At 35.3% G+C, this 25,813-nt stretch overlaps 1 protein-coding gene across 1 annotated transcript in view; it reads left to right on the top strand.

Moving 5' to 3' along the window:
* Positions 1-25,813, top strand: part of EYS (eyes shut homolog) — a 1,933,311-nt gene that overhangs the window by 146,869 nt on the left and 1,760,629 nt on the right. Inside the window, 1 exon segment of the mRNA XM_049873718.1 lies at positions 17,450-17,591. Coding sequence (XP_049729675.1) covers positions 17,450-17,591 — 142 coding nt within the window.

Genomic DNA, 25,813 nt, shown 5'->3' with positions numbered 1-25,813 from the left:
TTTGTTTTTGTTGAGAATAGACACAGCAAAACATACACCAATTCAACAGTTCCTACATGTACAATTCAGTGACATTGATTAAATTCTTCAAACTGTGAAACCATTCTCACCCTCCATTTCTGAATTGTTCCTCCCCATTTAACATAAATTCACTGTCCGCTAAATTTCCTAATATTTCCAGTTTCTGTTGTCAATTTGATTTCATATAGATAGATCTTGAAAGAACACGATGCTCAAGGCATACTTTCTTCACTAGTTAAGCTAAACTATTGTTCAGTTTTAAAACTTCAGGGATATTTTTGGTTTAAAGTTTAAAGGTTATCTCAGAGCAGTAGTTTCAGGGGTTCATCCATCCTCCATGGCTCCAGAAAGCTAGAGTCTATGAGAATTTTAAAATCTATTCTGTGTTTTCTCCCTTTTGATTAGGATTTGCCTAGAGAATCTCTGATCAAATTGCTCAGTAATGGCAGCTGGGCACCATTCAATTCTTCTGGTCCACATCATTGTTAAGAAGAGAGGGAGGCAAGAGTAAATGCCCAGGTTTATGAAACATAAAATGACTAATTCAAAGAATTATTGTGCTGCTTTGAAGCAACTTCATCAATGCCATGTAATCAGAATCCACTTTAATTATCTCTTGATCCATGTCTTATACCTCAGTAAGAGATATTCCTACTGTCCTCTCTCTCTCTCTTCATGAAAATATTTCTCAGTGACTTACTGAATCTACTTCATTAATTAGTAATTCATTCTGCCCTTGTTCAGATTCTTGGTAGGGAAGGTGACTTGTGCCAGAGGCATTGATTGAAAAAAGCAGCATCCTTGCACTAGCTTTTAACTTATACATCTGTTTCTATGTGTACATGTTACTTTTTTCTAGTTCTTCAATGTATTGTAATTACTTTTATCAATGCCTTTTTTTAAATAAGCAAACAATAATATGTTTTGATTTGGAAGACATATTTCCAAGAACAAAAAAAAAAAAAAAAAATCCTTGCCTAGGATTCATGTTCAAGCAATTCTAAAATGTCTTTTTTTTTTTTTCCCCCTAAAATTGTTAGTTACAAAAATGGCAGCACCTTATTTCATGGTAAACTTACATAGTATTTTCTAGGCTCTCTTGGCTTTGCCTTCTGAGGCAGCAAACAAAAATAAAAAAGCAACAAATGTCCCCATCTAAGAAGGATTAATAGAATTAAAGTTACCACACAGCTTTTGTTGTTTGTTACACATATCTTATTAGTAAGAATACGACAAAAATAGAAATACTTAGGAATTTGTGCTTAGGTCAATGTCACTTCTCCATGCAGGATATGTAAATTCACTGGTTTATAATGAGTAATATTTTTTAATGCCATATGTGTTCTATTGATGCACATTTAATGATAATTAAAAAAATGAAACAATTGCTATTGAGTCAATTCCTACCCATGACAAGCCCATGTGTAATTCTAGTTATGTAATAGGAAGAAATTTAAAAGGGATTTTTAATGCTGAATATATTCATAAACCACTATCTATTTACAAGAGCGAGCACCAAAGGAGTTACAAGAATTTTTTTTTCTCGTTTCTCTTGATTATTTTCAGCAGAATTTTATATCAAGTGATAAAGTAGATTAAATACAGAAGCAAGAACTTAATTCATTCAAATTAGTGTAATCCATGTGAATGGTTGAAATGTGAGGTGCTAATACTTCTCCATTAATACTGAAACAGATAAAGAAGTGTTGTTGTTTGATGCCATCCAGTTGATTCCGACTCATAGCAACCATATTGGACAGAATAGAATTATGATTAAAAAAAAAAAAACTTACTCGAAGAAGTTTTCACAGTTTGAAAATTGTGCCTTTCATAATTAAGGAGAAATCACTGGTGAAAAAAAAAAAAAAAAAACTTGGTTATTTTCATACTATGTTTTAGATGCTTAAGATGACAGCTCTCCCTTCCAATATGCTCTCCTTAACAGAGGTTAGAGTCATAATATCAGTATATGTGCTAAAGCCACGTACCTAAAAAGGAATTTCACAACTCGTTGGGGAAATAGAAGGCATAAGCTTTCATGAGCAATTTCTGAGGATCCAGAGTGTAGCAGGCTGAACAATGTTCCCCCAAATATGTACAGGTCCTAATCCCCAGAATCTGTGAATATTACCTTTTTATGGTAAAAAGAACATTACAAGTGTTATTAAGTTAAAGATCTTGAGATTGGGAAGTTATCCTGAATTATTCGAGTGGGCCCAACATAATTACATGTAATTACAGACGTCTTTATAATAAGGATGCAGGAAGAGTTAAAGTCAGACAAGGCCATGTGGTGATGGAAACAGAGGTTGGAGTTATATGCTTAATAAATGAAAGAAGGAGCCACAATCCAAGGAATACAGGCAGCCACTAGAAGCTGAAAAGGGCAAAGAAGCAAATTGTTCAGAAGTAATCAGCCCTGTTGATACCCTAGCTTTGAGCTCTAGAACTGTTAGAGAATATAAGTGTGCCATTTTAAACCACTAAACTTATAGTGCTTTGTTATGACAGCAACAGTAAACTAGTATAGAAAAGTTTCAAGAAAATGTATCTTAACATAAATTTAGCAGCTGAAATTGGTTAGTGAAATTCTCTAATTGAACACATAAGTTTCAATGGCGATGAGCCCTCTCTATCATCATTCGAGATGAAAATGAAATACGCAAAGAAAATCAGTTAGATTTATTCTTAATAATTTTTTTGTGGTTTAACTCATTGCCACTGGTGAATCTAGTACAGATCAGTGAAAAAACAGTGGGATGATTGGCTCATTTTGTGTTTCAGGAGGAATGAACTCACCATTCACTGGTTAAAATTCTGCATTTGTTTGAAATCATGGTCATTTTTGTGTGTTCATGTACTTAGGGAAACATCGGGCATGCTCATAAAGTGAGGTCTTGTCTTTTAAGTTTTCTCTCCCTTTACTCATTCAGTAATAGCACTTGCCAATGCCATATTCTGTATAAGTAGGCGACTTACTGATTTATCATCCAAACAAAGTTACATCTAAGAATGACAGTGTTCTCACTGGGATAACAGGTATTGTATTATCTTGGTTTATATATTGGGCCCTGCTTAACTAGTGTTCCCAATATGAACATCCAGTTTTAGAAATTGGCATCTAAGTGATTCTGATGCTATCTTTTAAAATTCTTTTACCGGGCACTCTAAGAGATCAACAAAAGCATTAATTAAAAGTGAGGCAATCCACGCTACAAAGTGAGAACCATATATGACTTATTATAGAACATCTTGATTGCCGATATAACCACAGATTGTTTCATTTCCATGCTTCCTCAATAACTTGCTGAAATCCTTAGTCAAGGATTTTTCTGGAAAACATCTTCATCCTTTTCTGTCTCTTAGGTTTCTTTGTCCTCTTATTTGTGCCAGGTCACTAGTTGTTCTCATCAAAAGAATGTTTATTAAAAAACCACTTTGTGGAAACTCTGTACCCAAGGCATATAGTGTTGAACAAGGCAGATCATGACTCTATTTAATACTTGAAAAAGGTCACTCATGGGATATATATCTCATCTTCAATTGAAAAAAAGTTATCATCAATTCATCAACTGTTCTAAGTTTGGATTTCTACTACTGAGGAGGTATTTGCTTCCTCAGACTAACAGTACCAAAAAGAGAGGATGAGAGAGAGATCCACAGAGAAACATTACCTACTTCCCTTTCCTGGCTTTTCATAATCCTTTCCTACTTAAATCTGGGATCAGGAAGTAAATTTTAGAGTGTGAGAATTGCATATCCACATATGGCCAGAACAGGAAAGTCCCTTCATCCTGAAAGAATATGAATGAAAATTTTCTCGGTATTTTTAATAGACTTTCTTTTAGCAAGTCCAGATCAGCGGCCAATTATTCTTGCATCAGTTATGAGGACAGAGAAAGGAACGTACCTTATTCTTTGTCAATTACCAAAAGTCCCAGCCTGGTAATCCCCTGAAGTTCTGTTTATCTTTTGCCCTGCCCTTCATAGAGTTAACACGTTTTTTCGCAAGCAACCTCTCTCAATTTGCAAAATGTTCCTTCTAATGATATGCTGATATGCTGATGACCAGAACTCTTTAAAATGAGGTGCAAAGTTTAATTACATAATTGTACCAAAAATGCTTAATATGCACGATCACCCAGTTAAATTTTCGTCCAGAGAAAATTAAAAATACTCATCCCATTTGAACAATGAATATAGAAATCAGGAGAAATAAATTAATTTTCAGTTTTTAAAAATTAGCTGCCTCTTTCAGAATCTACTCGATGGCACTGGGGTCTGGGTTTTTCTTCTTACTCAACAAAGTTCTAATTGGTTAAGCCTTGTTTTTAATACACATATCCTGTCTCTTTAGTAATGATGGTAAGAGCTCAGTGGTTTTATCCAGGGTGAATGTGCTAAACTTTATTATGACCCAAGCTGACACAGAGGAGCACATTGTCTCTGAATTCTCTCATTAACACTCTTGAAACAAAAGGCAGATATAAAAAAGACCTGAAGGATTTATAAAATTACCTAAAATCATCCTCAAAGAGAAGGACATTACAGTAAATTTTAGCATATTTTTAATATAGTCCAACTTCAGCTTTTTTATAAGGGCCAAGAGCTAAAAATATGTCTTGAACTCATATCCAGCAATGAAGTATGCTATTACAAATTTTTCAACTTATTCCAGATTACTATAATTGAAAATTTTATTCATTTTCTATTTGTGTTATTAATCTAGTGTATCCATGATTAATTTTTCCTTTATGACTAATAGAGGTCTTAGACTGATATTTTTGCCATATCTATTGCAAAAAAAAATCTAATTAACGATTTCAAATTTAAAAGAAAAATGGAAAATTCATAATGAATTTTACCAAATTACTTTGATTTAGAAAAACACATAGTTTTAGAATTTTGCCCAAATTAGTCTACCATGATTTAGAAGAAAGTAAGTCAAATAATTTAGTTGACTACTGTATTTTTATGCAAACAACTTGCACCATCTATGTCTGTTTGCCAGCCACGCCCTCCTTCCACCAGGTATTTTCGCTGTGAAAAAATTTAGCATAGCATGCTTATGAAAATACCTTGTGGAGGGAGAGCACACTGGCAAACAAACTTAGAAGGTGCACATTATTTGCATTAATATATGTTATATTTTGGAGTCAAAGCCTCAGAAAAGTCACATTACCCCAATGGGAAATAATCGGAAGAAATACTCCACAGTAACAGAGATTCATGAAAACAAAATCAGAATTCTTTTCTTATAAAACATTTGAACAGCTGAATTATAAGGAATATTTGATAAAAAATTATTCAAGAATTCATTTGAGGAAATAAATTGCTGAAGATGCAATGATACTTTAAGAAAATACCTGAGGAGAACACGGACTATCAGGTACAAAATAAAGTACAAAGCTCTAGTAATTAAAACTCTACGATATTGGAATCAAAACAGAAAGGGGAGTTCATAAAAATATATAGAAAACCAACTACAAGAATATATTCAAAGTCATTTTCTGGATTTAGAGATTGAAATTTCTAAGGTAAGGACTGATTATATAAAAATGATACTGGAAAAATTATAAGGCATTTTTTGGGGCAATCTTTAATTTGCATGCTCTTTTATAGATGGGAAAAATATTTAATATAAATATCAGCTTAATTTTTTTTTTAAATAACAAAATGTCAACTGCTGGATTGAAGTAACCTAATAAAATGCTAGAAACATAAATGCAATTTGCATTAACAGAGATGAATGATCAATAACAATTGTTAATTATGCAATAATAAATGCAGTTCACATTAACAGAGATGAAATATCAATCTATCCAACTATTTATAGAAGTAAAAAAGAATACTTTGAGCCACTCAGTGTTTTAAGGAGTCACTGTCCCTGGGGTGACAACCTTATCAGGAGTCTAAGTCATTGCCATGAAAACCAGTATCAATTAGAAAATTGAAAATACTGTGAAAACAAAAGGACATATTTTTAAAGGAGTTTAAAAAAAATTCTTCCTTCTCCCATAAAGGAAAAAAAATATGTACCTATAGCAAAAAAAAAAAAAAAAAAAAAAAAAAAAAAAAAATTCATAGATTGAATATGACAACTTGTCTTAAAAATAAAGCCACTAATGTGTATGTTTATTTAATATTATACTACTGCAAAAAAAGATTGCACTGTGAATTAGCTGGTCGAGGGATTTTAATAGAGATATATGTTCTCCCAGACATTTGATAGCAGGATAAGATAAATGAGTGTTATTTAGGCTATAAAAGAAAGCTGAAGATTTCAACTGAATAAAAGGGGAAAAAGTTTTTAACATTATTGCAGTGATTAAGGTAATCATTTCTTCTCTCTTGGAATCTACTAGTATCAAATCCATTTCTGAAATTGAATGACATTTGGTACACAAGACCATAGGATGTGTGAGAGAAAACCACCCAGGTTTAGTATGGGAGTAAGGGCATTTTTAGCCTGGCAGCTGAAAGTTGATTTAGCAGTAAAGACCATCAGACAATTTTCATAGTTCTTTGAGACTGTTTGCATCACTGATGAAACCAAAAGAATGACTCACTCTCTGAAGATTTACCATGCCTTTCCTAATTTTCTTCTTTTAATTTAAAGCAGTGATAAATTTTCTAATTTTCTTCTTTTAATTTAAAGCAATGATAGGAGTTTAATATTAGGTACTGTATTTGTGAGATTTAAAAATAAAAGTCTGAGAGAAATATATGAGGGAATAGAAGACACTGGAAATTATTGCATTTTATCCAGATTAATATAGAGTATATTTGACAAAATTTACATATTTTAGTAGGGGAAGGGAATGTCTATTAATAAGTAAAAATTTTAACACTTATAGAATAAATATATGTGTGTGTGTGTATATGTATATATATATACATACACCGAAATGGAAATCCTGGTGCCATAGTGGTTAAGAGTTTGGCTGCTAACCAAAAGCTTGGGAGTTTGAATCCACCAAGCAATCCTTGGAAATCCTATGAGGGCCATTCTACTCTGTTCTAATATGTCCCTATGAGTTGGAATTGACGGCAACAGGTTTGTTTTTTGTGGGGGGTGGGGGTAGGGAGAGTGTTTATAGATGGTAAAATCTGTAAAGACCAGAACTTAGGTCTAAGGCAGAAAACTCTCAGAGAAGGAAAACTCAAATATTTATATATTTTTCACTAATAGAGGGCTAAAGAAAAGTGGTAAGACTGTACCCTGTCAAAAGGGAAAAACTTGCCAGACCTGGAAAAATAAGGTAGTCTCATTGAGTTCCAGCTGTCACAGGTTTCGGTATATATTTAAAACTGACTTTACTCTCAAACTGTAAAGGATGTCTAAGAATACTTGAAACTGATATTATTGAACATTATTATTTAATAATGATATTATTAAGCTATGTGGCATCATGATTAATGATGTCCTAGAATTTACTAATGGATCACTGGTGGCGCAATGGTTCAGCTGCTAAGGGAAAGGTTGGCAGTTTGAACCCACCCAGCAGCTCCACGGGAGAAAAGACCTGAATATTTGCTTCCGTAACTATTACAATCAAGAAAACAATTTGGGGCAGTTCTATCTTATCATGTCACATGGGGTTGCTATGAGTAGACATAGACTTGATAGCACCTAACAACGTGTTACCCTTATGACTTATGAGTGTTACCCTTATGGCTTATGATCCTTTGTCTTCATTTCAAAGTTATGTTGAAGAGAACTAAGGTGGTTTTGTTCTCTCACCCCACCCAACACGTGTGCCATCGTGTTTACAACAGTGTCTGCCTCAGGGCAGACTCCTAATAAAGAAGTGGTCCCAAAATAATGTTTATCATATTTTAAGTGAGAAATAAGTTATTTAATGGTGAGTTAGGAAGCAATATTTCAGTTCTTGCTGAAACAGTACTGAAAAGTAAAGAAATATTGTGAACCCAGATAAGAAAGATGGGAAAAACAATCTTTGTGACCACTAGCAATTGAGCATTCCTCTGAGATACCACATATTGTAATTAACAATTTAGTTGTTCAAATAATTCCTTTGAATGCTATACATCGCTCCACAGTGATGGAATTTTCTCATATTAATTTCTCAAGACGTTATCACAGAGATTTTGAGGGATTTTTATTTGTTTTGCCTTTTATTATCTGTTTTACTTTTGGACAGAAAGTGAAGCCAATGAATCACTATATCCTAAAACAAAACCTGTCGGCTTGCAAGTCATTAAATAGATCATCTGCATGACTATATATCTACATCATGTTAAATTTTTCCTTTGACAAAATTTAGAAATCAGTAAAGTATCAATCCATTTGTGTAAAACTCATTTAATTATTCAGGAACACCTTTTACGCTGTAGGCTTCAGGAAACTGCTACATGTAAAATGACATGGACCTTCTCTCCCATTCTTTTTTGCCCTTCTTATTGTCTTTTTTTTTTTTTTTTTTGTCTACCTCTGGTTGAATACATGCATTCAACCATAGTGTAACCTCCTCCTAGCTTTTGTGGTTGTACAGACTAATTCCTCCTTTTTGTCCCCACTCTATGTATTACGGCCTCCTTTCTATACTATCACTAATCACACTGAAGGAGAATTCTAGGAACTGTTGCAAATGCTAGTTATTAGACTGTGAGCTCAGCAAAAGCAAGGACAATGTCAAACTTTGTATCTTTTTCAGCATAAGATCTTGGGAATGCTCATGTTTCTAAAAGTGTTGAATTTTCACATTTCCTTAGAATTTTTAAGTAGTGTATAGTTTTGGTCATTGAGTTGTCATCAAATATTGTTATTTGGGGGGAAAAATATTTAGACTCAGGCTTCTAATCAGTTCTGCCTGATTCAGTCATGGCTGAGGAAGCAAAATCAAAACAGATTCAATTTTTTTTTTTTTTTAATTTAGGTGAAATGGAATGATAAGCAGAATGGAAAAAATTACAGGTGGAAGCCCTGGAATGGGAGACCCAGAAGAGCCATAGTGAGCTCTTTCAGAAGCCTGATGCAGGAGACTGGATTATTGCCAGGACTATGGAGAGCAACATTCAAAGCAGCACAGTCAGCTGCCATCTTTGAGCAGGGCATCACTATTTCAGACTCTGCTGGTCAAGAAATTTGGTTGTTATGCAACATGCATGCTGCTGCCCTTGTTCCCTAAGAAGGAGATTAAGGTCTAGCAGGGCTTCAACCTGTAATTTTTCCCATTCCACTTATTTTTTCACTTCACTCACGTTTTAAAAATTTGGGTCCATTCGTGTTTCACTTCATCAGCCATGACCGAATTGGGCAGAACTGATTAGAAGCACTGATTTAGAATAAAGGGAGACCATGATCAATAGCCTTAAATAATTTCCCAAGGTGCTTAAGAATTTTCTTTTTAAATCAGCTTTCCTCTTCAGAGAGCCAAAACAGGCCAATTCTATTTTCATTCCACATTATTTTAGCTTTTCCTGCACAGATTAGATTTTTTTGGTACTATCCAACAGAGCTATTGAAAATAATTTTAACATTATTAATCTCAACATTATACTTACTACAGATTTTGCAAAATCGATTTTTTCACAAGAAGATATGAATGGTACTGGAAGCTGGACATTAATTTTATTTCTGTGAATTAATCTCTGCTTCTACAAAGTTCTTTAAAAGTTTTTCAAACTGGGTAAAATCAGATATTTTACCAAATTAAAAAAAAAAATGCTAGAAGGATGAGTGGATACAGTAATGACAATGAAAGAAGGACGTATCATAAAAACAAATAAATATTTATATGATTATATATTTCAAAATTTTAATGGCAATATTTCTTGTGCAGCTGTCAGTTAACACTTGATAATACTTCTATTGGAAAAAAATAGGAAATGATTATGGGGTCTGAAAACCAAATATTTAGGTTTTAAGACCTAAAATGAATATATTAATAGAATCATGAGGGAATATGGGTGCAACAGTGCTAGGTATAAACTGTAATCTTGGGAGGGATGCAGTTTCTCTGAGGAAGAGAAGACATTTAAGGTGCTTAATACAATGTGAGAAACAGGATAACTAAAACAAACCATTACCTTACCTAAGAAATTTGTTTGTTAAAATAAGAAATCATCCTCTGCAGTTGTTCAAAATCCTCTTCATTCTATTAATCAAAATTTGTTCCCCTTTACCAAAAAAAAGGAGTCTTAAGGAAAGCAACGTTGAATATTTTTGGCAAATGTTATGTTAAATCAGTTGGTTAAAAAATAAAAATGTTACAAATATGTATTTTGTGTCAATCAAATAAAAATTACACACAGCCTCCACCAGACTGAGCCTAGAAGGACTAGATGGTGAGCCCAGCTACCACTGCTGACTGCTCTGACCGGGATCACAATAGAGGGTCCTGGACAGAGCTGGAGAGAAATGTTGAACAAAATTCAAATTCACAAAAAAGATCAGACTTACTGGCCTGACAGAGACTGGAAGAACCTCTGAGACTATGGCCCCTGGACACCCTTCCAACTCAGAATTGAAGCCTTTCCTAAAGTTCACCTTTCAGCCAAAGACTAGACAGACCTATAAAACAAGCAACAACACACATGAGGAATGTGCTTCTTAGATCAATCAAGTACACAAGACCAAATGGGCAACACTTGCCCAAAAGCAAAGACGAGAAGGCAGGAAGGGACAGGAAAATTGGATAAATGAAAATGGGGAACCCAGGATGGAAAGGGGGAGAGTGCTGACACATTGTGGGGATTGCAACCAACGTCACAAAACAATCTGTATAAATTTTTGAAAGAGAAACTAATTTGCATTGTAAACTTTCTCATAAACCACAATAAGAAAAAAGTCCTTGAAAATGGAGGGCAATAATTCTTGCTTGTATTTTGGAAAATACAAGTAGACTAACAGAATTGCCTCAAAAAATTAATAAGAAAATAAAAATTACAAAACTTTGTTACTAAAAAATTTGCTTTTTTCTGATGTAACATATACTGATGTGTGATTCAAGAAATATATTGCCTTTCTTTTTATGTACAATTTTCTTTATTCTCTTTCCTCTTTTACTGTCTTTGTGAAACTACTTCATCATTATATTAATTTCACTGTTTGTTTACCAAAGTTATGCCTCTCACAAGCTTATTGAATTTGTAAGTGAGTTCAATTTTCATTTTCTAACATGTGCCAATTAATGAATTCACTGTCAATAATAAGGTAAGATGTTCACTTCAAAATTCATGTCTGCATATCCCTGTTCCCGGGCACCAGGTCAGACACACTACCAAGTAAAATTTTGAGAAAGCTATCAGAAGGATTTTCATAAAATTCTTACCCCAATCCCACTCCTTCAATATTTGGAATATTCTCATTTAAAGAAATTTTATAATTTGAAACACATAATATAAAATTTGATATTTGCTGACAATATTTGCATACCCCTTTCCATGCAAATCTGAACAAGATACTCTATTACAAGCAACATTTCTAACATCTTCAACATACAGGACAGTAGGCTGATCCTTTACATAAATATATTCCTATCGTAGTTCCCTTATCACCACATGCCTTTGTGGATATTTTTATTTTTTAATAACTTTTTATAATTTTTTAATGATTTTTTAGTTAAGTTTGATCCCATTCCTGAAAATACAAAAATTCTCATGATACCATAACATTTTCCTACATTTCTTATCTCTCTTTATTTTGAGTTAAAAACAAATTTTACAATCTTTATGTACCAAAAGAAAAAAAAAGAGTGAAGATGATGAACAGATTCCTGTTTTCAGTTTTCAAACATAAAAATGAGCAGTAGACGATATATTAACATGCTTCTACTTTCCATATATATTTTTATTTGCAATTTATAAGCATCTATTTGTTACTAGAATTAATGCAATTATTCATTTTCTTGCAGATACATGAATGATGTATTTTATAAGATAGACGTTCTTATATAAAGGCCAATTTAGTACATTAGGTAAATATTTCATATTTGAAAAAATTCTCATAAAATACTGAATTTAGCTTCACGTAAGATTTTTTTATATATATATATATAGATGGAGGATACTTTTGAGAAGAATGTTGGAATGAATTATGCTGTGGTAACAAGTCCCTCCCCCATCCCCTACAGACAAAAAAGTTTTAAAGCCTTACAACAAAAGATCATTTTTCTTTCATAACTTATGCCAAAACTGCTTTCTGCTCCTTATCTTCCCTCATTTCAGGAAAAACAACTTGAATATAATCCACTTAGTGTGACTAAACTTACCAGTTTGCCTGGGACTGAGGAAGATCACTGAAAAGTCAATACTAAAAAATGGGAAGTTTCAGGCAAACTGAAATAAGTTGGTCACCTTAAATCTATTCTATGACAAGTAAACTTTTTTTATATAAAGAGAATCATGTTTCTATTTTAGAAATATAGGTTGAAACTTATGAATTTTTGAAGTTATTCCCAGACTGCTACAGATTTTCTGACAAATATCTGTCATCTAAAACATGAATTCAGTGGGAAAAGATTGTTTTTAAAGCATTGATACTATTAACCTGGGGAAATTAAAAATTTCAATTGCTAAGTGGACATGCCATAAAACCTTTTTTTTTTCCTTAAATCGCCTTGGGTCCAAATAAAATTGATGGAAAAAGATTAATACTACCATGTTTCCCGAGGTCACTGTGGAACTTTTAGATAATAATGGCAGAGAGGGCCATTCCTTCTACTGGAAATTAGCATCAGTGTGTAAGAAAGACTGAATTCTATAAAGAAACAGATCTGGTCATACAAACAATAAAAAACCAAACCTGTTGCCCTCGAGTCGATTTAGATTCACAGTGACCCTATAGGACAGGGTGGGATTGCCCCACAGGGTTTCCAAGGTGCAGCTGGCAGATTTGAACTGCTGGCCTTTTCATTAGCAACCATAGCTCTTAACCGCTGTGCCACCAGGGTTCCATACAGACAATAGGGGACCCTGAATGCTTAATATATCTTTGTATTTAAGTAAATGATAACTAATAAAATGGTGTTTTGTTAAGCAATGAGTATTATATTAGCTCAATTGTTGTTGTTGTTTTTAGGTGCCAGTGATTTGAACTCATGGTGACTTCATGTGATAGAGTAAAACTGTTCCATAAGGTTTTCTAGGCTGTAATCTTTACAGGATGGAAGTCCTCGTGGCACAGTAGTTAAAGCACTTGGATACTAACCAAAAGTTGGGCAGTTCGAAATCACCAGCTGCCCCACAGGAGAAATATGTGGCAGTCTGCTTCAGTAAAGATTTACGGCCTTGGAAATCCTATGGGGCAATTCTACTCCTGTCCTATAGAGTCACTATGAGTCGGAATTGACTTGAAGGCAGTGGGTTTGTGTGTTTGTTTTTGGCTTGGTGATAATCTTTACAGGAGTAGATTGCAAGGTTTTTCTCCCTCTAAACTGCTGGGTGGTTTCAAACCACCAACCTTTCAGTTAGTAACCCAGTGCTTAACCAATGTGCCATCAGGGCCCTTTACCAAAAGGGCCCTTTATTATGTCCATATAAATTCAAAATGATTATTTTTTCTTTACTAACATCAGTTTTGAAATTCATACATACAGAAGTCAATTCACTTGAAAACCTCCTTACTCGAATAATGTAGCAATATGCAGAGAACATTTTATGGATTGATGGTGTTTTAGTTATCTAGTGCTGCTATAACAGAAATACCACAAGTGGATAGTTTTAACAAAGAGAAATTTATTCTCTCACAGTTTAGGAGGCTGGAAGTCCGAACTCAGGGTACCACCTCCAGGGGAAGACTTCCTCTCTCTCTTGCCTCTGGGGTAAGGTCCTTTTTATCAGTCTTCCCCGGCCTAGGAATTTTTCAGCACAGGGGTCCCAGGGTTCAAAGGATGCATGCTCCTGGCTCTGCTTTCTTGGTGGTGTGAGGTCCTCATGTATCTCTGCTGGCTTCTCTTTTTTATATCTCAAAAGAGATTTATTTAAGATACAACCTAATCTTGTAGATTGAGCCCTGACTCATTAGCATAACTGCTGCTAATCCCACCTTATTAACATCATGAAAAACAGGACAGAGTAGAACTGCCCCATAGGGTTTCCAAGGAGTGACTGGTGGATTCAAACTGCCAATCTTTTGGTTAGCAATATAGCTCGTAACAACTGTGCCACCAGTGCTCCATTAACTCCATAGAGGTAGGATTTACAACACATAGGAAAATCATATCAGATGACAAAATGGTGGTCAATCACACAATACTGGGTGTGATGGTTAAAATTGTGTGTCATCTTGTCTGAGCCATGATTCTCAGTGTTTTGGCAGTTGTATAATGTTGTGATCACTTCTCTATTGAAATTTGATATGTGATCACCCCCATGATGGAATCTGCTGAGTGGTACTGGCAGGGGTGGGGCTTGTGGTGGCTCACTGCCCCCTCAGCCTTCATCTCTCCAACTTCCGCCACCTACATCCTTCCTGCTTGCCTTGCAAAGGTTGTTGGTTTTTTCCGTATCCAGCAGCTATCTCTTCTCTGACCTCTGGTTCTTGGGATTTGAGCTAGCAGCTTACTTGTCCATTTTGGGATTTGTCGATCTTCATGGCCTATAAGCAAGAGTCCTGCTCCCAAACCTGCCTATCTTGGGTTTGCCACCCCTGCAGCTATGTGAATCAGGAGAAACCTTGTGATCTTGCCTGCCGACCTTGGGGATTCCTCGACCTTCACAGCCTGTGAGCGGGAGCCCTGCTCACTGACCTGCTTATCTTGGGTTCACCAGCTTCTGAGGCCCTGTGAATTTCGAAAGGCCTCTATCCTGATCCAAGAACTTGGGATGGTCCAACCCCTACAATCACGTCAGCTGTTTCCTTGATATAAATATCTCTTTGTATATATTATATGCTTTACTGGTTTTGCTTCTCTAGAAGACAAAGGCACTGGGAATCACGGCATAGTCAAGTTGACACACATTTTGGGGGGACGTAATTCAATCCATAACACATGGCAAGTTTAATAAATAATTTTCTCTAAAATATTATCAATTTGTAACATCCTCTCCCATATGACAATTATTCCAAATGTTTTTCTTTTATGAATATTGCCTTGAAAAATGGTTCTCCCATAAATTAAAATCAACCCATCAAAATAAAACTAAACAATAAGAGCTATGCCACATTTTCATGGTCGCCACTTTTTCCTTAACTGCTAGAAAGCTCATAGCTATTTGGAAATGAAGTTTTTGTTGACTTATTAAAAAATGTCCACTCTTATTTTCCATTATCTTACTTTTCTCATGTTCTTTTAACCTACTTTAAAGGTTTTATTATGCATCTATTTTCTTGATGCTACTGTGAATGTGTGTGAGTGTGTATGTGTGCATTCTCACCCAAATACATGAGTTATGAAAGAGAGGTCAGAGTCAGAGATAGAATTATATCACAATCCTTCTTAACATCTACGTTTAGTCTGAAGAAATAACTTTTTCCTAACATTCAGGTTGCTAAGGCAGAGGACAAATTTTAAAAGAAAATACCAAGAGCTCCAATTTTCCATTCCAGCTAACCTCCTAAAAATACAACCTCTGTCTAAGTCAGGGTACCCTTCCAGTGTTTTTATTCAGGATGGAAGGGTCTCATGATGGAGAAATTGTTCTGACTTCCCTTGAAGCTTACAGAAAAAGTCAGGAGGTCTAATTTGGTCTCCAAGTAACATTGAAACTAGCAGGATGAGCAGAGTAGCATTCCTGCCCTGTGAGCAGGTATTCATGACATTCTTGTCATTTGCCAGAAATTTTTCCTCATTAGTTGGGGCTTGCTCCCTACTGATTTATCTTCCAGTTTAACAGAAGTGAATTCTCATTTCTAAATGTTGTTTTCACTCCTGAGCTTCCCAGACAGAAACGGGAATTGTATTTGTTTCATCCAGCTGCCTGTGATAATCTTAGTTTAAAAAAAAAATACTAAGAGATCTCTTAGTTTAGTTTTTTTTTATTATTATTAATTGAAGATATGGATCTATAGGATCCTGTCAATATACATAATATACTACTTTAACAAGTTTTTTTTATTTTTTGCAGTCACAGAACCAGAATTTAATAGGTATTCAAGTTTTCTATTGCAATGAAGGCTACAAATCCAATAAGAGTTAATATTCACTGACGGTGAAGATTGATTAATGTCATTTGTAGTGTCTAAAATTCTATGTCTTTTTATAAAACTGATGGGTTAAAACTATTGCTGATCTCCAGACTTAAAAACATATCATAGAATTGTATCCCCTTGGAAGTCATTCAGTACAATTAAATGGCAGTGATTTTTCAGGATTGTTTCTCATTTTCAGTTTTGACTTTAGTTAGTTACATGATGGTATATTAATTAATAGACAGACTAGTACTTTAAGATCTGTGTTTTTGTTTGTTTGTTTTGTCATTAGGAAATCGTATTTGAGAACGTAGGTAGAAGACCGTCATGACTTGAAACAACTAAAACAAAGCCCACTTAGTGTAGTAATTGCATTAAAGGAAGCATCGAGTTTCTTATATACCAGGACTCAACTGTGCTTACCCCTGACTGCTTCACGAGGAATTTGTTTACGGGAAAATTAGAGTAGTCAAGATAATTTTAGGGTGTTCTCTAAACAGAATACAGAGCCCTAGGTTGTCTACATAGCTTAAATTTATCTTCTGGTTAGTGTCTTCCTAAGATTCCAGTAAGAGAAGCATGTATTAAAACTTAATGATGACTGAAGCATGATTTAAAATGGTTTAAATTTAATTAATTCATTGTGGGCATAACCAGACATGATTTTTGTCTTCAAAGATGCTGGAAATTACCATAAACAAATCTTATTATTAGAAAATATGCTCATATTCTTAAAATATTTTCAAATGATATAAATAAAAAGATTGGAGCAGTACCCTGGCATTCCCTATTTTAAACCAAAAAACCAAACCCAGTGCTGTCGAGTCGATTCCGACTCATAGCGACCCTATAGGACGGGGTAGAACTGCTTCATAGAGTTTCCGAGGAGCACCTGGCAGATTCAAACTGCTGACCCTTTGGTTAGCAGCTGTAGCACTTAACCACTACGCTACCAGGGTTTCCTTCACTATGTTAATTCTATTGAATTAGAAGGATATTAACTGGTGTGTCCCTTAATTTATTCCATAAATATTTTTAATTTGTGGAAAAATATTAAATTTTAGCTAACAGAAGGTAACAGATTGTGTAGATCAAAGGGTGAGCCAAAGCCGAAAGAATAGCACACAGACATTTTGAGCACGGATGCAAAAAAAGATGGTACAGAAAGAGAAGATAAAGCGATAGAAGGATCAAGCAAAGAGAGGTATAAAAATGTATCCCATAAACTTTTCTTTAATTGGTGAATTTAGAAATTACCTGTGTATTTTATAAGAAAAACTGAAACATATTTTCACAAAGTATTTGTCATTTTTCATTACTTCTTTTTTCCAGTGTGTATGCACTTCAGGGTGCACAAGGAATTCATGTTGGTTTGTGGAGAATGTTTCCTTAATTTATGGGACCACCTGCCATGATATTTGCCAAACTAAAGGTCCTCATCAATTTGAATATGTGTGGCAATTAAGATGTACAGGTAATATATTTTTTTAATTTTTTAATATACCTGAATCAGTTCAAAATTTCCAAGGTAAGTGTTCATTTTCTATTCTTAAACAATACAGTTTATTCTCATAGATAAAGTAAAAATGAACTTAATAGCCTTAGCCACTGATCTGATCCTTTGATAGATATAGGTTTAAAACCTACTACATTCCAGGAATTCTGTGTGGTGCACAGTATTTAAAAAAAAAAAAAAACCCAGTGCCGTAGTAAGGGTGAAGAAAACAAGAGCCATTCCTACTCTCACTGATCAGTTTATTGTGCCTGTGGAAGGGAGTATTGAACAAATCTTCATAAAAATAAATATATCCTTGTAAAATGAAATAAAATGTTCCTGTATGGCACTGGGTAAGACAAGGAATAGCCTCCATTGAAAACTTATAATGATCTAGGGAAAGACAATTTTCAGTGCAGTCAGCGGGACAGAGGCATAATATGCTGACCTGCTATCTAATTTTAATCTAGATTTCTAGATAAACAGCTATGTTTTTGAGAAAAACTTGTTTTTCCTCAGTGGTCAAAACCAGGATGTGAATTTATGTGCCCTGAGGGGTATTAACCAAGGGACCATCTGCACCCCTCAAAATAAATGTAGCCAGGAAGAGTGCTGTCTGGGTGCTGCTGCCAAAAAGATATTTTTGCAAGATAGACAAAGAAAATACATGTAAGCATCTTGAGACCATTATGTAACCATCCTGTGAAACTATCTGTGATCACTAACTATATTATTAATAATCAGTAACCAATCTAGACTCTGATTAAACCCTTTTTGTCTGGGTTTAATCAGAGTCTAATTACTATATTATTCGTTGATTTCCCCGTAATTGCCCTCCTCTTTTCATCCCACAGGAATTCTTTTGTAATGAAACTGCCCCAGACTACCTGGCTCTGTTTTCAACGGGCTATGTAGTTCCCCAACTGCAATGGTTTTAAACCCTTAATAAGCCTCTCCATTTTAACTTGAAAGAGCCTTCAAGTTTTTCTCTACAGCATAACCAAAGGATCCGTTTTATGAAGAAAAAAAAAAAAGGTAGCAGGGGAGGGAAGGATGGGCAATTGGGATAGTAAGTTGGAGATGTCAGAAAAGATTTCCCTGAGAAATTTACCTTTGAATGGAGATGTGGAGAATGAGGCAATGGAAGAAAAGTTGGAGAAGACAGCATTCTTGACTGAGGGAATTAAATATGTATAAAGACACTGTGTAAAAGGGGTAAATTATTTGAAGGCTAGGCTGCAGCCCTGAAATCAAAAGTGAAACTAAGATTTGTGGCATTCAGAACTGAAATGCCAGATAAAATAATTTGACTTTTTTTTTCCTAAAAGCTATAGAAACTTATTTCAGATTTTGACATATTAAAAAACAAACAAACAAATAAACAAAAAGAACAACAACAAAAAAGATCAAGTGGAGAAATAGATTGGAAAAGGGAAAAAAATGGATTCCAGGCTAGGAAGTCTGTTGTGTTCATATTGTGAAGTGATTGAAGCTTGAATTAGGATGTGGCATTGGAGGTTGTTAAAAGTGTACCCAGAAACCCAAAGTGCACATATACAAAATAAACACACTGGATGATGTTGTTTATGGATTGTGTCTAGAGATCAAGTGATGGAGGTGTCAACAAAGGCTCCTAGATTTCTGGCTTAAGCAGTAAAAGGATATAATTCTAACACATTTTATTAAACATATTTCAGTATTTTTATAGAATGTTTCTATTTCAGAATCTATTTGATGAACACAATATTCTGTTCTCTGATTACATCTTGAATATTATTTGACTTAGATCAGGCAAATTGATTCACATTATTAAAACTGTATGGTACTTCAATTAGTTCAATTAGTTCTTTTAAAGAATGCGTCTCTGACAATGATATTTTAGCATTAAATTTGATCAACAATCAGCAAATTAGTATATTCTGTTCTCAACTAATAGCATATTTTATTTAACTGACAGAACTCCATTTATAAGACAACTATTACATTAAATCAGTGTTGAAATAAACTAACAATTAGCCTTTTAAGCAGAAGACATGTTAATTTATTTCCTCATGTGCAGTAGACGGTATTCTGGAAAGTTAACAGCTCCTAATGACAGAAATAGTTAACAGTTCATTAAGCAAATCTTTTTTTTTTTTTTTTTAATGACAGAAATAGTTAACAGTTCATTAAGCAAATCACACTTAAGACCAAAAGTGGTAGAAGAGAGCAATGACTTCTCGATTATGCTGTTAGTTAGTGCTAAAACCAATTTCAGACACTGTGTTATGAATACTTCCTATTTTACAAATGGCACAACCAAATAAAACAAACAAACGAGAACAACATCAACTAAGGTTAAAAAAAAAAAAAAGCTTAATGAATCACCTGTCTCAGGACTATTAAGAAATTGACTTAGCTGAGTGGTTTTAAACCCTGGCCACTCATTAGAAACAACTGAGAAACTTTTAAAACATGCTTATATGGACCTCCGCTATAGAACAGTTAAATCGAAATTGCAGTACGGTGGACAATGGAGATGGTTAAAAGTTCTGCAAATGCTTCCAACGTGCAGATGGAGAAAAAGAATCAGCTGTTATAAACCAAATCAGTTCATCAACTTCAGTGCTAGCAATATTTTTATACTTATTTCCCTTTTGTCTCAAAGAGGGAATAATATGTGATGTAATATTATGTTATACTATGTTATATTGAAAAAATAAAACTTATCAACTGAAAATGGCTGAATGAAACATTCACAACAATATAAAAGCAGGTATAATTTTTAGTAAATACACAGGGAGTTCTTGTTGTGAGGTACTGTTGAGTCTGTTCCCACTCATAACAACCCTTTGTACAATAGAATGAAACACTATACAGTCCTGAGCCATTCTCATAATTGTTACTATGTTTGAGCTATCGTTATGGCCATTTTGTTAGTCCATCTCCTTGAAAGCCTTCCTCTTTTTTGCTGGCCATCTATTTTGCCAAGTATGATGTCCTTCACCAGGGCCTGGTGCCTCCTGATAACATATCCAAATTACATGAGAAGAAATCAAGCCATCCTTGAATCTAAGGAGCATTCTGGTTGTAGTTCTTCCAAGACAGATCTGTTCGTTCTTTTGGCAGTCCATGGTATGTTTGATAATCTTCGCCAACACCATAATTCAAAGGTATCAGCTTTTCTTCAGTCTTCCTTATTCATTGCCCCTTTTTCACATGCGTATGAGGCAATTGGATATACCATGGCTTGGGTCAGGCACAACTTACTCCTCAAAGTGACATCCTTGCTTTTTAACACTTTAAAGAGGTCTTTTGCAGCAAATTTGCCCAATGCAGTATATCTTCAGATTTCTCGATAGCTGCTTCCAGGGGCGTTGCTTGCGGATCAAAGTAAAATGAAATCCTTTGACAACTTCAGTCTTTTCTCTGTTTATTGTTATGTTGCTTATTGGTCTTGTTGTTAGGTCTTTGATCATCATCAATAAGTGCTTCAAGTCCTCTTTGCTTTCAGCAAGCAAAATTGTGTCATCTGCATACCCCAGGTTGTTAATGAGCCTTCCTCCAATCCTGATGCCATGTTCTTCTTCATATAGTCCAGGTTCTTAGATTATTTGATCAGCATACAGATTGAATGAATATAGTGAAAGGATACAACAACTGTGACACACACTTCCTGATTTTAAAACATGCAGTATCCCCTTGTTCTGTTCGAACAACTGCTTTTGTCCCATGTACGGGTTCCTCATGAGCACAATTAAATGTTCTGGAATTCCCATTCTTTGCAATTTTGTTCACAATTTGTTAATGATCCACACAGTCGAATGCCTTTGCATATTCAATGAAACACAGGTAGACATCTTTCTGATGTTCTCTGCTTTCAGTGAAAATCCATGTGACATCAGAAATGATATCCCTCATTCCAGGTCCTCTTCTGAATCTGGCTTGGATCTCTAACAGTTCTCTGTTGATGTACTGCTGCAGCCACTTTTGATCAATCTTCAGCAAAATTTTACTTGTGTATGATGTTAATGATATTGTTGGATAATTTCCACATTCTGTTGGATCACCTTTCCTTGAAATGACCTCAAATATGGATCTCTTTAAGTCAATTGGCAAGGTAGCTGCCTTACAAATTTCTTGGCATAGATGAGTGAGTGCTTCCAGCATTGTATCCCTTTGTTGAAATATTTCAATTGCTATTCCATCAGTTCCTGGATCTTTGTTTTTTGTCAGTGCATTCAGTGTAGCTTGGACTTCTTCCTTCAATACCATCAGTTCTTTATCATATGCTACCTCCCAAAATGGTTGAACGTCAACCAATTCTTTTTGGTACAGTAACTCTGTACACTTATTCCATCAACTTTTGACGCTTCCCTCACCCTTCAATATCTTTCCCATAGAATCCTTCAATATTGCAACTCAAGGCCTGAATTTTCTCTTCAGTTCTTTTAGCTTCAGAAATGCCAAATGTTTTCTTTCCTTTTGGTTTTCTAACTCCAGGTCTTTGTACAATTCATTATAATATTTTATTTGTCTTCTTGACCCACCCTTTGAAATCTTCTGTTCAGCTATTTTACTTCATTATTTCTCCCACTCACTTTAACAGCTCTACTAGGGAGAAGGATCTGGCAGTCTAATGAAAAAATTGGCCATTGAAAACCTTATGAATAGCATAGGAGCGTTGTCTGATATAGTGCCAGGAGATGAGACTTGTAGGTTGGAAGGAACTTAACATATAATTGGAGACAAGCTGCCTCCTCAAAGTAGAATCGACCTTAATGACATGGATGGAGTCAAGGTTTCAGTAACTTTTTTTTGCTGATGTGACACCCCTTAAAATGAGAAGAAACATCTGCAAACATCCATTAATAATTGGAATGTAGAATGTATGAAGCATGAACCTAGGAAATTGGAAGTCATCAAAAATAAAATGGAACACATAATGATCAATATCCTAGGCACTGGTGAGCTCAAATGGACTGGTATTGGCCATAAAGAGTTGGTCTGCTCTGCTGGGAATGACAAACTGAAGAGGAATGGCATCACATTCATCATCAAACGAACATTTCAAGATCTATCCTGAAGTATGACACTGTCAGTGATAGGATAATATTCATAAACACACAAGGAAGACCAGTTAATATGACTATTATTCAAATTTATGCACCAACCACCAAGGCCAAAGATGAAGAAATTGAAGACTTTTACCAACTTCTACAGTCTGAAATTGATCAAACATGGAATCAAGATTCACTGATAATTACTGGTGATTTGAATGTGAAAATAGGAACCAAAGAAGAAGGATCGGTAGTGGCAAAATACAATCTTGGTAATAGAAACAACACCAGAGATTGAATAATAGAATTTTTCGAGACCAATGACTTATTCATTGCAAATACCTTTTTTTTCAACAACATAAACAATGACTATACACACACATGGGCCTCGAAACCCTGGTGGTGTAGTGGTTAAAAAGTCAGCAGTTCCACTCCACCAGGTGCTCCTTGGAAACTCTATGGGGCAGTTCTACCCTGTCCTATAGGGTCTCTATGAGTCAGAATTCGACTTGACGGCAACAGGTTTGGTTATACACATGGATCTAGCTAGACGGAATACACATGGATCAAACTGACTACATCTGTTGAAAAGATGATAGAGAAGCCCCGTATCATGAGTCAGAAGAAGGCCAGGGCCAACTGTGGAACAAATCATTAATTATTCATATGCAATTCAAGTTGAAGCTGAAAATAATTAAATCAAGTCCATAAGAGCCAAAATATGACCTTTAGTATATATCCCACCTGAATTTAGAGACTGTCCCAAAAATGGATTTGATGCATTGAGCGCTAATGACCAAAGACCAGACGAGTTGTGAGATGACATCAAGGACATCATACAAGAAGAAAGAAAAGGTCATTAAAAAGACAGAAAAAAAAAAGGCCATTTCAGAGTTATTGTTAGGTGCTATCTAGTCTAGTCGGTTCTGGCTCGTAGCAGCCCCATGCACAACAGAACAAAACAGTGCCTGATCCTGCACCATTGCTTTGCTAAAGACCATTGCTGCAGCCACAGTGTCAATCCACCTCATTGAAGGTCTTTCTCTTTTTCGCCAACCCTCTACTTTACCAAGCATGATGTCCTTCTCCAGGGACTGATCTCTCCTGACAACATGTCCAAAGCATGTGAGATGCAGCCTCACCATCCTTGCTTCCAAAGAGTATTCTGGTTGCACTTCTTCCAAGACAGATTTATTCATTCTTTTGGCAGTCCATGGTATATTCAGTATTCATTGCCAACACCACAGTTCAAAGCCATCAATTCTTCTATGGTCTTCCGTATTCATTGTCTAGCTGTCACATACATAAGAGGCAATTGAAAATACCCTGGCTTGGGTCAGGTGTACCTTAGTCCTCAAGGCTGTGTCTTTGCTTTTCAACATTTTAAAGAGATCTCTTGCAGCCGATTTGCCCAATGTAATGTGTCTTTTGATTTCTTGACTGCTGCTTCCACAGGTGTTGATTGTGGATCCAAGTAAAATGAAATCCTCGACAACATCCATCTTTTCTCCATTTATTGAGATGTTACTTATTGGTCCAGTTGTGAAGATTTTTGTTTTCTGTACGTTGAGGTGTAATCCATACTGAAGGCTGTGGTCTTTGATCTTCATTAGTAAGTGCTTCAAGTCTTCTACAATTTCAGCAAGCAACGTTGTGTTATCTGCATATCACAGGTTGTTAATGAGTATTCCTCCAATCCTGATGCCGTGTTCTTCTTCATACAGTCCAGCTTCTTGGATTCTTTGTTCAGCATACAGATTGAATAGGTTTGGTGAAAGGATACAATCCTGACACACATCCTTCCTGACTTTAAACCATACAGTATCCCCTTGTTCTGTTCGAATGACTGACTCTTGATCCATGTATAGATTCCTCATGAACACAGTTAAGAGTTCCAGAATTTCCATTCTCCACAATGTTATACATAATTTGTTTTGATCCACACAGTTGAATGCCTTTGCCTAGTCAATAAAACACACGTAAACATCTTTCTATCAATTTGTTGTACTGTGGGGACTCATGTCTTGCTGTGCTGCTGGAAGCTATGCCACCGGTGTTCAACTACCAGGAGGGTCACCAATGGTAGACTGGTTTTAGCTGAACTTCCAGACTAAGACAGACTAGGAAGAAGGACCCAGCGGTCTACTTCTGAAAATAATTAGCCAGTGAAAACCTTCTGAATAGCAGTGGAACATTGATATAGTGCTGGAAAACAAGCCTGTCAGATTGGAAGGCCCTTAATATATGACTGGGAGGAGCTGGATCCTCAAAGTAGAGTCACCCTTAATGATGCTGATGGAGTCAAACTTTTGGGACCTTCATTTGCTGATGTGGCATGACTCAAAATGAGAAGAAACAGTTGCAAACATCCGTTAATAATTGGAACCTGGAATGCATGAAATACGAATCTAGGAAAATTGGAAATCCTCAAAAATGCAATGGAATGTATAAAGATGGATATTCTAGACATTAGCGAGCTGAAATGGACTGGTGTTGGTCATTTTGTATTGGACAATCATATGGTCTTTTATGCTGGAAATGACAACTTGAAGAGGAATGGTGTTGTATTCATCGTCAAAAAGAACTTCTCAAGATCTGTCCTGAAGCACAATGCTGTCAGTGATAGGATGGTATCCATACGCCTATAAGGAAGACCAGTTAATATGACTATTATTCAAATTTATGCACCAACCACGAAGGCCAAAGATGAAGAAACTTAAGTTTTTACCAACTTCTGCAGTCTGAAATTGATGGATCATGCAATCAGGATGCACTGATAATTACTGATGATTGGAATGTGATAGCTGGAAACAAAGATAGAGGATTGGTAGTTGGAAAATATGGCCGTGTAGAAATGATGCTGGAGATTGCATGATTGAATTTTGCAAGACCAATGACGTCTTCATTGCAAATACCTTTTTTTTACCAACATAAATGGCAACTATACAAATGTACCTCGTCTGAGAGAATACACAGGAATCAAATTGACTACATTTGTGGAAAGAGATGGTAGAAAAGCTCAATGTCATCAGTCAGAAAAAGGCCAGGGGCAGACTGCAGATCAGACCATCAATTACTCATATGGAAATTCAAGTTGAAACTGAAGAAAATTAGAACAAGTCCACGAGAACCAAAGTATGACCTTGAGTATATCCCTCCTGA

Source organism: Elephas maximus, chromosome 1 (genome assembly GCF_024166365.1).
Source record: "Elephas maximus indicus isolate mEleMax1 chromosome 1, mEleMax1 primary haplotype, whole genome shotgun sequence".
Lineage (NCBI taxonomy): Eukaryota > Metazoa > Chordata > Mammalia > Proboscidea > Elephantidae > Elephas > Elephas maximus.
The sequence above is the reverse complement of the archived record's forward strand: the minus strand, read 5'-3'. Positions and strand labels throughout refer to the sequence as shown.